Source organism: Manis javanica, chromosome 5 (assembly GCF_040802235.1).
Source record: "Manis javanica isolate MJ-LG chromosome 5, MJ_LKY, whole genome shotgun sequence".
Lineage (NCBI taxonomy): Eukaryota > Metazoa > Chordata > Mammalia > Pholidota > Manidae > Manis > Manis javanica.
The window spans coordinates 15,988,950-16,003,077 of record NC_133160.1 but is presented as its reverse complement, the minus strand read 5'-3'; the positions used below and the strand labels follow the sequence as shown (position 1 = coordinate 16,003,077).

The window sequence follows — 14,128 nt, the reverse complement described above, 5'->3', positions numbered from 1 at the left end:
ACAGATTTCTTCCAAGAGTCCTCCCTCGGTACATCCTAAATCCCTGCCTCAGGCTCTGCTTTTAGGGAATCGGTCTTAAAACAGTTCCTATTCGTCTTTATCTACTCAGTGATAAACTCCACTTCCCCACTGTGGGGGAACTCATGTTCTGTTTCCTCTAAATCTCCAGCCAAAGTTAATAACAGCCAGCACCTGGCTAAAGAACAAATCAAAGCAAAATGCAAATCTGGGGTCGTGACCCTAAACCACCCCATCAATGGAAAAGACTGCTTTCAAGCCTTTCAAGATGAACCTGTCCTAATCCTAGAATTAACCCCTCTACTAGCAAATAACAAAACTCCATCCGATAGTCCCTTAGCTGAGCCTTCAGTCTGAGGTTATGCTCTAACTCTGTACATAAATATTGTGCTGTGGTGATATGTGAATCCACCTGCTAAATCCTCTCCAAACACAGGGAACTTGGCTCTTCGGATGAGGCTCAGACCAGGGGCACGGCTCCTCTCACAGACTGGGGTCCTGAGTCAGCTCGCCACCCACCTCCTGCCCTTGGTCTGGGGACTATGCAATTCCCAGTGTTAGTTGAGAAGAGATGGTGATGGGACAGGGAGACACACGCCAATCATTACTGCCTAGGGCTTTGGACCTCTTGCTCCTTCTGCCCCCATTCATCAGTATACTGCACTTCCCCTTGGAAGCACTGATCGCAGTCATAACTCCACCATTATCTGCAAAGTCATTCTTGTAATGTTTGTTTCCACACCAGACTGTGAGTGTGAGCTCCTTGGGGACAGGAACCAGGCCTGTGGTTCACCACAAAATCCCCAGTGCCTTTCAAGGTGCATGCTCAGTGATTGAGCTGACTACATGAAGGAAATAACAGTCATTGATAATAATAAAAATGTCTCCCAAAACACTTTGCAGTAAATAAAACACTTTCATGTGCATTATATCACTTGCTCCTCAGAACAGACTGGGTGGCAGAGGTCTCCCTGTGCTGGGGCTGGCCTGCACCGGCTGGACAGATGCCACCATTAAACATTCAGCACTTTGGCAAGCCAGTTGTTAGACTGCTGTTAGCTTGATATTACACATGGTGGGGAGATTTACACTCTGGAGATCAACAAAGTCTACAAATAAAGGCTTTTCTTTTATAAAGAGCAGGTTTATCAGAAAACCACTGGCATTAGGTATGTTCAAAAGCATCTGCGCACATGGGGACCACTTTAAATGTGGTGCCACTGAGCTTCAGGAAGATTGAGTGAGATGCTCCGGGTCTCTGAGCCTTGCTGCCATTGAGATGCTGCCTCCAGATGCATTTACTCAGTCCAGCAGGCATTTGTTGAGCTCCAACTATGTGCCCGGAATGTCCTGCCATGGCAAAATGTGATTGGGAAATAAGTGGTTAAGACCAAGGGTTCTGCTTCTCATCAGAGCTTCTCTCCACGTGCAGTGCTGGTACCTGCCCTCGAAAGCCCAGCCCTGGTCAGGCCCCAGAACCACAGTGAGATGGGCACCTGATGCTCCACCACCGTGTGGGGTCTGAGAAGGGTCCTGCTGCCACAGAGGCAGTACCTGGCGCAAGGGGAGGGGGCCGGCCCGCTATGCTCACCCCCGTCCAGGGCTCCTCTCACAGGACATGCTGCTCCTCTGCCTCAGGCACCTCACTCAGCTTCTGAGGGGGACAGGAGCCCAGTCAGGACCTCAGCCCACCTCTGGGGCCCCTCAGGTAGGGCTGGCTCCTGCTCCTGCTCCTAGCACACCCTTGGAAGCTGTTGGGGTCACACTATGAGAGGGAACAGAAGCGCCAGTGGGAACCGCGTGGACACTGCCCCTAACTGCGTGGGTCCTGTTATAGGTGAACTGTGTAACCCATCCCCAAATTCATATGTGTTAGTCCTAATCCCCAGCTCCTCGGCACGTGACCCTACTGGTAACAGGGTCTTGCAGATGTGATCCGTTAAGTTAGGCTGAGATCGCATGGGACCACAGTGGGCCCCCAATGCACTATGATCAGTGTCCCTATGGAAAGGGGAAATCTGGACACAGAGATGCTCACACAGAGAATGGCATGTGAAGAGGAAGGCAGAGACCACAAGCTGACAAGACTGAGGATGGCCAGCAAACCACTGGAGCAGATCCTCCCTCACAGCCCACAAAAGGAGCCAACCCTGCTGACACCTCGATCTCAGACTTCTAGCCTCCAGAACTGGGAGATAATGCATTTTGTTAAGCCATTCCACCTGTAGCCCTTTGGTACAGCAGCCACAGAAAATGCGTACAGGTCCCTTGATCTGCAACCTCGCAGTGCGTGCAGTGCTACATTACAGCTTGGGTGACGAACTGACATGACTGACAGACATGGGTTAGAGCCCGACCCCGGATCCACGTGTGGTATCTAAGAGTAGATGGGCTGGGCTTGGGGTCAGGTTGGGACGATCCTGAAGAAGTGCTAGGGGCTGTGACGTTCTGAGTGGCAGTGCTCCGATTCTGTGGGACTCACACAGCTGCCCGCAGATGCTGTGTGGAGTGACCAAGGTCAGGACCAGGACATCAGCAGGGGGCTCCATCACCCAAGCACTGGCCCCAAGCCTGGATATGTGGTTTGCCTCCAGGGTCTGGATGCCTGCTGGCAGACCGGAGAGGAAGGAGTGCTTACATAGTGGTGGCCTAGCTGGGAGGGAGATGAATGGCCTGTGGAATATGCCCCTGGGAGATCAGATGCCCCCAATGCGCACAGATTCTCAGTGTCATACTTTCCTTTATTAAAAGGAATGGTGCGTCCAGCAAATCCACAAAGAGGAGTTTTGATTCAGGGAAGGAAAGGGTCAAATACTGACTCCTGGCTTTAGATGCATGTACAAAGTCCTCATCAGAGTACATGGATTTGCTTTTAATCAACCCTGGATTCTCCAAGGCTGATGCCAGGCACAGAGCGCATACTAACCAAACACGGGTTTCCTTCCCTCTGCCTTTCTTCTGCAGTTGCCAAGCATGCTCCAATATGATGTGGTTCTGAGGGGGGGTGACCCCCTGAACTGGGGGAGCCTGGCATTCTGCGTTAGCCAGCTCTCTGCTCTCTGCTCCATCCCCAAGTGCTCCCAGGTTCTCTTTCTCCTAGCTGAGGTGATAGCCCTCACCACTGGAAAACAATTGGCGTGGATACTTGGAATCCACTTCTAACTCCTAACCCTTCTGAGCCCTGCCGGGCCTTGGCCAGCTGGTATTCCTGTTCATTCACATGTTCCTACCTTTCCCCATGCCCACACCTTGCATGCGCACACACTCCACGACCAGAAGATTGTAAACTAAAGCCCAAACAGGAGGATAAATCCCCATGCTAAGGAGAGGTGGAGAGCTTTTCTGCTCCAGTTCTTTAAAGACCACTGCAATTCTCCTGCAATTAACAGTGCAGCTCTGGAGAAGCCAGCATGAGGGGCCCCGAGGTCTATGAGGACAGTGATTTTTTTCAACTGAAATATGTGGGAAGTGTAGTTTTAATATTCTCTCCCAAAGTCCAACTGGGTGTGTGCATGTGCATATTTAGTGCCTGTCCAGTCACACGTTCCCAATCCTCAGTTTGGAAAATATGACCCAACATACCTCCCTTTCAGGGATGGCTTATGTCCTAAGGGTGTCCTTAGAATCATCCCACACACTCCACAGGGGGCAGAGCAATCACTCAATCCCTCCTCTGTCTGGAGGTCAAAGGTCAGAGGGCAGCCATGGAGCGCCATATGGTGAAGGGGGTGTCTCTGCGAGTGCCCTCTCTCCCAGCTGCCTGTTTAGGTGGGAGGCTGCACACACCCAGCTGGTCAGCGTGCCATCTACACAATAGCTGATGGTGTTCTTCCTTCTGGATGATCTGTTTTCTTCAGTGGAAAAGTCTGCTAAGGCCTGTGATTGGTGCCACTTGTATTTGCAGGCCATCGATTCTCCTTGCCTCGCAAACAGTCTTTTATCTCTCTGTCCAGTAGCCTGAGTTCCTGAGTCAGAACAAGTTAGGTGCGTGCCGAACTCTCATGACTTATGTGAAATTACAGTGAGTTCTTATCACAGCGAGCCCCGGGTGCTCCTGTCTTCTCCGTCCTCCTGCGTCTTGCCCTTTCTGACCACATATTGATCTGATTTTCTTCAAAGTTATAAAAGTCATGAATGATAAGCTTTGGTACATATTTTGTCAAATGATCATAGATACTTTCCTCTCTTCCCCTCCCACCATATGTGTGTCTTTTCATCTGCATATGTGTGCATAAGTGAATCTATTCACATGTGTATATACACACATACCTGAGTCATTGTCTTACCTGTAAGTTTGTATGTATTATTAGACATCTACTTAAATTTATAATTGTCATCTCTGTGGAAGCAATCTATTAAACAATATATGCTGTCAATAAATTCAGAGAGCAGAATAGCTTTGCCCAATTTTGGTGTGTTTATATGGGAAGGATAGCTGTTACAAATATCAATTCCATAACAAAAAGATAAACCTGATTTCTAACCATCCAACCTTGTAATAGGTTAAATGATAACAAACCATTCATTGATTCTTTTTAAAAAAGTAATAAACAGAACCATGTACCAGTTGAAAGAGCCAGGCAATTCAATTATAATTAGGAACACAAAAAGTGATGAGCCTGAACAATGCTTCCTTAGTTTTTTGGGATAAGTGCTGAAAATGCCAACTACATAAAAAAGCCGTGTTTGTTTCCTCATTATTAAAGGCACCAATGCTAATCACCTCATTTTTGAAAAGCACGTGCCATTTGAATATAGTACAAAACCCAGAAGATGGGTCTAATAGACATGCTTTAGAAAAATCCACATATACATAGACCCAAGTTCAATGAAAATATACACCAGAAGAATATTTAAGTAGATTAATGTTCACTACTCCACTGATTAATGTTCCAGTCCATCTGTCCCTCCATCCACCTATCCATTGATTCAACAAATATATTCTGGGCTCTTACCATGCTTTAGGCCCTGTGTTATGTATATACACCGTAGGTATAATTAGCACCTAGATGCAAATGACTCCGGTGAAAATAACAATTCTTTCTGTTTTTTAGTCTTTGTTGCCTAAACTTTCCCTGTGTGGCTACAGGGAAAAATACGTAAACAGCTAAACACTGTCAAGGACATGGTAACATACCTTTCGTAGCCAGACGAACACAGTTGATTTTGGTCTCCTGTGAACAACAAAAGTGAGGCTCCAGTTAATGAATTGTGGGGTTTGGCTTGTTATATAAAGAAAAATATATATATTTGCATAGACATGCATACATATGTACTTAAAATTCTAATTTTAAATTTGTCCTTTCCATCTTTCCCTCCATTGGAATCATCTTTTCATTCTATTTCTTCATTTCTTTTCAGGCTTGCTCTTTTCATTTCCTGGCTCCCATCACCTCATAAGCTGCTTCCCAGATAGAACTTCTTCATAAACATAGCAGATACTGCTTAGCACAGAAGAGCTTTAACAATAACACTAAGTGGGTACACGGTGGGCACGCAGTGTGCTTCGTTCAGTTGGATGGGTTAGTCGATGGTGTCAAGGGCATCCTTGGGAAACTTTAAGTAAACAATGCATCCATATGCACAGACTGAAACAGACACTTGGCAGTCGCCCAGTCAACATGAATGGGTAAGAAATCAAACTGCAAAGTTCATGTTCCAAAAGTCACTTTGGCCCTAAGATCCCTGGGGGACCTCAGGATAACCTGGCGTGTGTGTGTTTATGTGGCAACAGAATCTTTGCCGGGTGGACTCTCTTCTGTCCTAACTTGCTGTTCGCCAAGTGGATAGGATCCATAAATCTGTGATGTGGCTGGGCACACAGTCGCATTACAGAAGTGTGCTCAGGAGGGGAATCATGTTGATCTACTTTATTGGGATCACCCGCAGGAGGTTCTGGAGCCAGCTGAAATTTCCAGTTAACAGAGCTATACCCCAGTAACAACAGTCTGAATGGAACGCAGCAATGAAAATGAAAGGCAAAGAATGCAAGTGTGTGAGTCTCAAGTATCCAGTGTTCATCTTGCTGAAGGTCACTTACAGCAGCTCGAAGGCACTTGTGTTAGGGTTATGCAGAAGTAATAAAAGCCATGAACTTCAGTGGCTAAAACCAGCAAAGGGTTATTTCCTCTCAAACTACATGTCCCATGTATGTGCAATGGCTGAGTCTGAGTGAGGGCAGTGCGGGGGTATTGGGGGATGATCTAATCATCATAGTCACTCAGACACCAAGGCTGGTACTTGCAGTTTAACACAAAGCTTCAGTGTTCCTGAGGCCGGAGAAAACAATGTTAAAGAGTGAAGCACTGGCAATGAAATGCTTTGCATCAGAAGCAACACTTTTACTTAGACTCAGGTTTCAGTGGCTAGAACCAGCCATATGGCCATGCCTAGCTTCAGTGAGGTGGAGAAATGGGGTTGTCCATGTACCTAAAGGTAGAGAGGAAATAGTAATGTCTACAGCAGGGTCTATTTTATCCATGCACACCTCTGAATGCTAGAAATTGTCACTTTTATTGAGTCCAAGTATGACTCCCAGTGTCTTAATTCTGCTCCTTAAACCATGGAAAGTCTGCCCTTGCTTGCATAGGAAAAATGTCTGGATACTGAAAGATGGTTCTCAGGTTTATTAACGTTTTGTTTAACAGTTCCTCATAGGAAAAGGTTCAAATTGTCTTTGGAACCATCCTAGCTATTCATCCTAAGATATCTCCTAGGTTGTCCCTCTTAATTGGAAGGGATTAGAAATAAAGAAACAGTCTACATGTGGTTTTGTCAATATATGATTACCTAGATTATCTATATTCCATTTTCCTCACTTAAACTGGGCTTTTTTTATTAGAGCAAACATCTCAGTTTTTCACTGATCACAGTGTATGTGCCATCAACCTTCCCCTCCCCCCAAAAATATCTGCCTGCTGTATATAAATATGGTTGAATTTCTAGAACCCAAATATAGATTCACCTATACACTATTGCCCTCCATCTTCTTTGATCTGATTACTACAGCTCATCAACATATTCTCTACCATCTGCTAGTTTTGGGGCACAATTTTTCTTTAACTTCATCCAGATTGTTAGTATAAGTAAGAACCTGGAAAATGCCAATTAATAGGGTTCTGTGACACAAATTAGGATCCTTCCTCCAGGTTGGCATTCATCTGTTCATGAGAATCTTTGGTTAGTTATCTAAGTAGTCACTCCTCTCCTTAACTGCATAAGCACTCTAATCTGAGTGCTGTATTTTTCCACAAAAACAGGTTGAGTTAGGGTCAAATTCACTTCAGATCTTGCCGCTCTGTCTCCTACATTTCCCCAACCTACCTGCCTAAGAACTCTCTTCAAGAAAGAAGGTTGGGTTGACATGACTTGTTGTTTGGAATAAGTGTTTTCTTTTTTTTAATGCTGAAAGTGTTCCTTTTTAAAAATAAGTAATTGTTTTATTAAAAAAATTGAAAACGCAGAAATAGTAAAGGAATGTAACACATTATGATTCCAATATATGAAATACTCATTTGAGGTGTTCATGTGATATTTGAGCTATGCTATATTTCAAGAAAAAACATACCTTTTTAAAAAAAGAGAACATATTCAGAAGACAGAAAGAAGGGAAAAAGCCTAAGCAAAAAATACAAAGTAGAACTCTCTAAATTTGATGTCAAATAAGCTTAAGTCACAAAGGAGTTAAAACTTGAAAATGATGGTGAAAGTGAGCAAACAAGTTTTTTTTTTTTTTACATGTTTGGAGAAATAGCAAAGCTCTTCAACTCTCATTGGCTTCCATTTCTGTTCTCTGGATTGAAGGGTCAGTGAATTAAAGCCTCAGATAGTTAAAGTATGAACTCCCAAGAACTGAAGACTTCCAGATGGTTGCACAGCACCAGTGACCATCGCTGAGAAGCTGTGTGAAACGGGAGAGGGGCCAGGAGACTAGAAACGGTTAGAAGGATCTCCAATTTCATATTATGTAGAAAGAAAACCGATTGTGCAAATACTGTATTAGGAAACTTTCCAGTTCTGTGCATGATTGTTGAATAGAGCAGTAGCAAGTGTTTGCTGAGGGCTGCATTGCTGGGGGCAATTTGGAAATGTGTATCTAGGCTTTACAGAGAGTCAATTTAATCTCTTTACCTCTAAGAATCTGTTCTTAGGGAAAAGCCTTAAATGGAGAAGAAACTTTATATTCAAAGATATTGGTTCCAGGGTTCTTCATAAAAGTGAGAATGAAAAACAACATAGCTGTCCAACCCCACAGGTATAGTAAAGAAAGCTGTGGTAGATCCACACAGTGGAATCTTAAGAAGTTCCTAACAAAAATGATTATGAGGACCATGTAACAACATGGAATAGTACACATAATGAAATATTAAATGAATAAATTAAAGTATAATTTTTTATTACAACTAACATCTAAGCATTTAAAAAGTAGGTCCTGAAAGAAATATACTAAAACTTAAAAACTGTTTCACAGCTAAACTGAAGTATAATGTACATGGAGAAAAGTATACTGATCTTAAGAAAATAAACACACACCAATGACCAGGACCCAGATCAAAACCCCCAACATTACCAGAACCTCAGAAGTACCCTTCATGCTCCCTCTGGGTCACTTCATCCTTGAAAGGTGAGCTCTAACCTGCCTTCATAGAACACAGAGGGGATGTTCTCTTTAAAACAGTCATGTTAAAGGGAACCCTGAACAGCTTCAATGGTTTGTTCTAGTGCCTTCTCTTCTTTGTTGGGTCATTTGTGAGAGCTTACTAATTCTTAGAATAAGCCTTCCTTCCACAGGTGCATGCATGAAAATGAGACATCTCACAACACTACCTCTTTCACCTTGCACCATTAAAATCTGTTTTCTGTAATCTAGAGTGCATGTCCAATTATGGTGACCTCTCCCTGGCTCTTACACACATGTTGTTGACATGTCTGCTCTCTCCCAAGATCCTGGCACCTTTAATTCCATAACCAATTTGTCTTTGGTAGTTAGAATTAGGCACAGAATAACCAAGCATGAGTCACTCTCTTGACCTTTTGGGTGATCGAATTGCTAACAAGCTGGATAATCTGCATCCTATCCTACAGGAAGGAGGTCTGGCCAGTGGGCATGTACCTGAAGTCCACAGTCAGTTCAATAAATGAGAATGAGTACTTTCTTTGTGCCAAGATTATATAAAAGCTTTGGGAAAAGGGAAGCATTTGGTGAATTTTCTGTTTTATCTCCATTATATTCTACTTCTAGGTCTGCAGTATATTCCAGGACAATACAATTTCATTTCCCTATCATTTTAATATCACTTACACCCACTCCAGATGTAGAAATCTGTACACAGGTACATAACACTTTGGAGTAGAATAGAATGTCCTGTTGTGCTTCTGTTGAGACCTGCTTCTACTCAAGGCTCTGCCAGTGCTGAGCAATACTGAACAAGCCAATGTCCCTCTCTGTGGTTCAATTTCCCCATCAGTCAAATGACAGAGAAAGGGATACAGAAGGCCAATTTGGTAGATTAGGCAGGATGTTCTAAGGTTCTTTCAAGTTCTCAAATGCTGAGTCTGGTTTCAGCTACTGGCAGCATTCTTGGTTTTTCAGTACTCAGTTTTCTGACACACTCTACAGCACCCTACCCCACATACATAGCTCTTTTTTTTTTAAAGTAGGCTATCACCTCCCATATTTCACAGAATGCCTGTCATCTACACATACTTACATACTTATAACCTGTTTCAAGACTAGGCCAAGTCTGACTCATCCATCCATCCATCCATCCTTAAACTATCCACTGAAGTCAGGATGTTTCTCTAATTGAGGGGCTTACAGTGTAGTATCTAAGGTATCAAGTATTTCAGTAGCTGCTGTTTATTATCCAGAGGGACTTAGGTTACATTGTATGGACACCTTGATTGAGAAGCTCTAGGTGCCTGGGTTATACAAACAATTCTTACTCTTCTGTCCCATTAGACCACCCTATTTAATAGGATGGGAATTTAGTACTGACCTCATTTTTCAAATACTTTTCCCAATAACCCTAACGCATGCCATTATTCTTCTCTTAAGACTGAGCTTCCCCAGTTAATATGAAAGGACTTAGCCCTGACCCCGTAGTCTCTCCATAGTTTTCTCAGTTGCATTGGCTCCTTCCTTAATTTTTCTCTAAGACTTGGCTGGAGCCCTGAGAGCCCACATAACTCCTTATTCATTTATTCATTTGGTCAGTTAATCAACAAATATTTATTAATATGAGCACTACTGATTATGTCAATCATTGAATGATCACTATGCCAGGCCTTGTGCTGGGTACTAGTGTTACAAGGATGAGAAAAATAGACATGGTCCATGTCCTCATGAGCATGCAAACATTATTTTCCAATATTTGTGACAAACATTAGATAACTATTCTTACAAATAAATATCTAATTGCAAGTTGCAATAAACACTATGAGAGAGAAGTACTAGGTGCTATGTACGTGCAAAGAAAAAAACATGGAATGTGGGTGGGACAGAAGAGGATTTACGGACTTGAGCAAGGACCATTTAACCTGATATCTGGAAGATAAATAGGAGCTAGATATGTGCAGTGTCAAGGAAGGGTATCCCAGATTCAGGAACAGGTGTGTATAGACCTGGAAGTGGAAAAATGCATGATACAGTTGAAGATGTAAGGAAGTCTAGTATGGTTACATCATAATGAAGTACTTGGAGAATGTGAGATAAAATTTGATAGAAATTTCTAGATTGTACAGTATTGTTCTATATTTTAGGAACAACAGGAAGCCATCAAATAGTTATGACCAGGAAGAATAACATTTTCAGATCTACACTTTTTTTTAAGTGTAGAGGCTGTATCACAGAGAACAGACTTAAGGTGCAAAGAGAAAGTAGTCAGTTGGAAGAGTGTGGTGGTCTAGCCAAGACAGTGGCCAAGGAGATCCCATTCTAACGTTCCCCACCTTTGGAAAGCATATTTTGGCCCTGCCTTACCCTTAAGACATCCTACCACCTTACCCAATCCCATGCTTACGGATCAATCTTGGCTTCTGGTATTGACACCTATTGGGTCCTCAGTCTAGGCTCCCTGTACCCCAACTCCCCTTGATGCTTCCAAAAAAAGCCACAACCTTACCTGAAAACTTTAGAGTCCTTGTTAGTAGAAAAATAAGCACTACAGCTGAATGAAATATTTCTGAGGCTCTCAACACAAGTCTTTGGGATGCATTAAAAAAAACCATACATCACTACTCCACCAGAAATGGTGGAGTAAGTCACCTTAAATCTACACAATGAAAAAATGGAAGGAGCCAAATAAAGCCACTGTATGAAGAAAACAAAACAAAACAAATCTAAACATTTCAAGTGATAAAAATCCACTCCCACCAAAAAAACAATTACAAGCCAGAAGAAAACCATAACACAACACTCTAAACTGAATTAAAGTTCTTCAAACAACTTTGATTTATAAATGCAAAGATTAAAAACTGACACGTATGAAAAATCAGCCAAAAAAAAAAAAGAGTTGATTGAACTCAGGAAAGAGAGAAAGGACAAATCACTTCAGAAATGAAAATTAAATTGCAAGCTGTCCAAAGGAAAATTTTAATACCCTTAGGGGCCTTGAAGGAAGGGAAAAACAATCAAAGGAATGAAAATGTAATGAAGAAAAAAATAAAAAGGGTTGGTGAAAAAGAAGAGCCAAAATATGTATATTTGAAATCCCTGAAAAGACAGATTAAAACATTGGATAGGCAAAAGATTTATAATAATCTGAGGAAATTTTCTGGAATTAAAAGACAACCTGAGCCTACATATTGAAAATACCCAAAAGCCTGAAAGATACATTCCAAATAAAACTATCTAACCTAAAAAAAAAAAAAAATTCAAGGAGTCCAGGCAAAAAGATCAAATAATTCACAAGGGTCAGAGAATTAGGCTGTCATGAGATCTTTCCAAAGCAAGTGTAAGACCAGGAAATATGGTGTGGCACTTTCAATAAACTCAAAAGAAAAAAATTATGGACCAAGGATTTTCTAGCCGGCCAAGTGCCTTTCAAATATCAAAGCTTTAGAAAAATATCTGCCAACGATCAATAACTCAAAGAATACTGTACTCGTGAGTCTTTCTTGAAGAATATGCCAGAGAATAGGCTTCATTCTGCAAAGAGGTGACTGAGGAAATATAAAAGGACCGATGGTAAATATTTCATATGTTGAATTACAAATCTAAGAGTAAAACAAGGTAGGGACATGCTTGAAAGTCAGATATATAAATGCTGTATTTTCTGATAATATAGAAATAATGCAAGTAAAAGTGAGAAAAAGAAAAAATAGGGAAAGAGGAAAGTGTACAATAAATTTATTGACTGTTAAAGAGGCAGTAGGTCAAAGTCAATGGATGCCATCAAAACTGACAAACCAGTGACACTGGCAAGATGGCCAAATAAGAGTTTTTGGTACTCTTCCTGCCATAGAAACATAATTTTGACAACTACCCATGGATGCTGGTACCTTTGTGGGAGCTCAGAAATTCATCAGGGAGGTCCCAACATCTCACTGGAGCCAGAAGTCTGAGAATTAATGCACTGATGAAGGCAAGGAACTTCATTTTACTCGTGTCACCTGTCCCGCAAAGTAACACAGCTCAGTGCCAAGAGAGAACCCCTCAGCCCACAACTTCTCCAGTGGGGGAAAGAAGAGTGCAGGGAGAGCCAGGCTTCTCAGCAACATAAGAGGCTGCCCAAGACGCCTGTTTTTTCTTGTCCCAACTGGGACACTGGGGGGATCAGCATGGCTAAATAGTCTGGGGGCAGCTAGGAGAAGGGAAAAGAAAATGTGATATATATATAGACAATGGATATCACTGACCCTTAAAAAAGGAGACCCTGCCATTTGCAACAAAGTGGATGACCCTGTAGGACATGATGCTAAGTGCATAAGTCAGACACAGAAACAAATACTACATGATCTCATTTATAGGTGGAATCTAACAAGTTATAAAAACAGAGAGTAGAATGGTAGGTGTTAGGGGATTGGAGGGTAGGGGAAATGGGGAGATGTTGGCCCAAGAGTTATGCAGGATGAATAAGTTGTGGATATCTGTATAATATTGTATTTTACACTTGGAATTTGCTGAGACAGTTGATCTTAAGTGTTTTCACCACACAGAATAGTAACTGTGAGGTGCTAGATATGTTAATTGCTCATCTGTGGTAATCATTCCACAAGGCATACATATATCAAAAAATTGTCAATATAAGATAGATCAAATAGCATGTTGTCACTTTAAATATACTCAATTCTTATTTAATTATACCTTAATAATGCTGGACAAACATGTTTACAAACCAGACAAGAAAAAGGTAAAATAAGAGAAGACAAAAGGTAGTAAAAACTGTAAGAACAGAGGTAACTACTAGAACAAAAATGCAAACCTTTCTAAATACCAAAATAAATTTTAAAATAAGAGAGTAAGGAAAATACATCAGCAAGTATATAAAATTAACATATTAAATTATGATATAAAGAATATGTAACAGTTGAGAACAAACATGTTAGTCATATCAACAAGTGGGTTTAACTCATATAATTAAATGAAAAAAGATTTCAAATTGTCTCATAAAGCAAGACCCAACTATCTGATATTTGGTCTTATCTAAGACAAAGTGATTCAGAAAGTCAACAATAAAGGAATGGGAGAAACTATAAGTGGCAAATGAAAACCAAAAAGCAGTAATAGTAATCCTGATAATAGAGTAGAATACAATTCAAAAGGTATTACACATAACAAAGGACACTCTTTAATCCTTAAACCCACAATTAACAAGAAATACAACTGGTATGACTCTCTATGTATGAAGAACTACGATACATACCTTGATGAAGTAGAAACTACAGGAGATGCAAGAATAATTGAAGACAATTGTCCATGTAAGACAGATCAAATGGCAAAAAAAAATAGACATGGATATAGAAAAGCTAAATTAGGTGGATCTTGTAGACAGGTATCAAATCATAAAGCCTGATAATAGAGAAAAACTTTCTTCTTATGATCTTATGAAACATTCCAAAACATTGACCATATATTAGCTAATTAAGAAAGCATTACTATGTTCCATAA

The 14,128-nt window shown here is 41.4% G+C and overlaps 1 protein-coding gene across 14 annotated transcripts in view; it reads right to left on the bottom strand.

Moving 5' to 3' along the window:
* The window catches only part of PTPRT (protein tyrosine phosphatase receptor type T), a 970,716-nt gene that overhangs the window by 175,596 nt on the left and 780,992 nt on the right, over positions 1–14,128 (bottom strand). For all 14 annotated transcript variants that reach the window (XM_073236577.1, XM_073236581.1, XM_073236583.1 and 11 more), the window contains exon 13: positions 5,156–5,192. In XM_073236577.1, the coding sequence (XP_073092678.1) occupies positions 5,156–5,192 (37 nt within the window). The remainder of the gene's footprint in view (positions 1–5,155; positions 5,193–14,128) is intronic.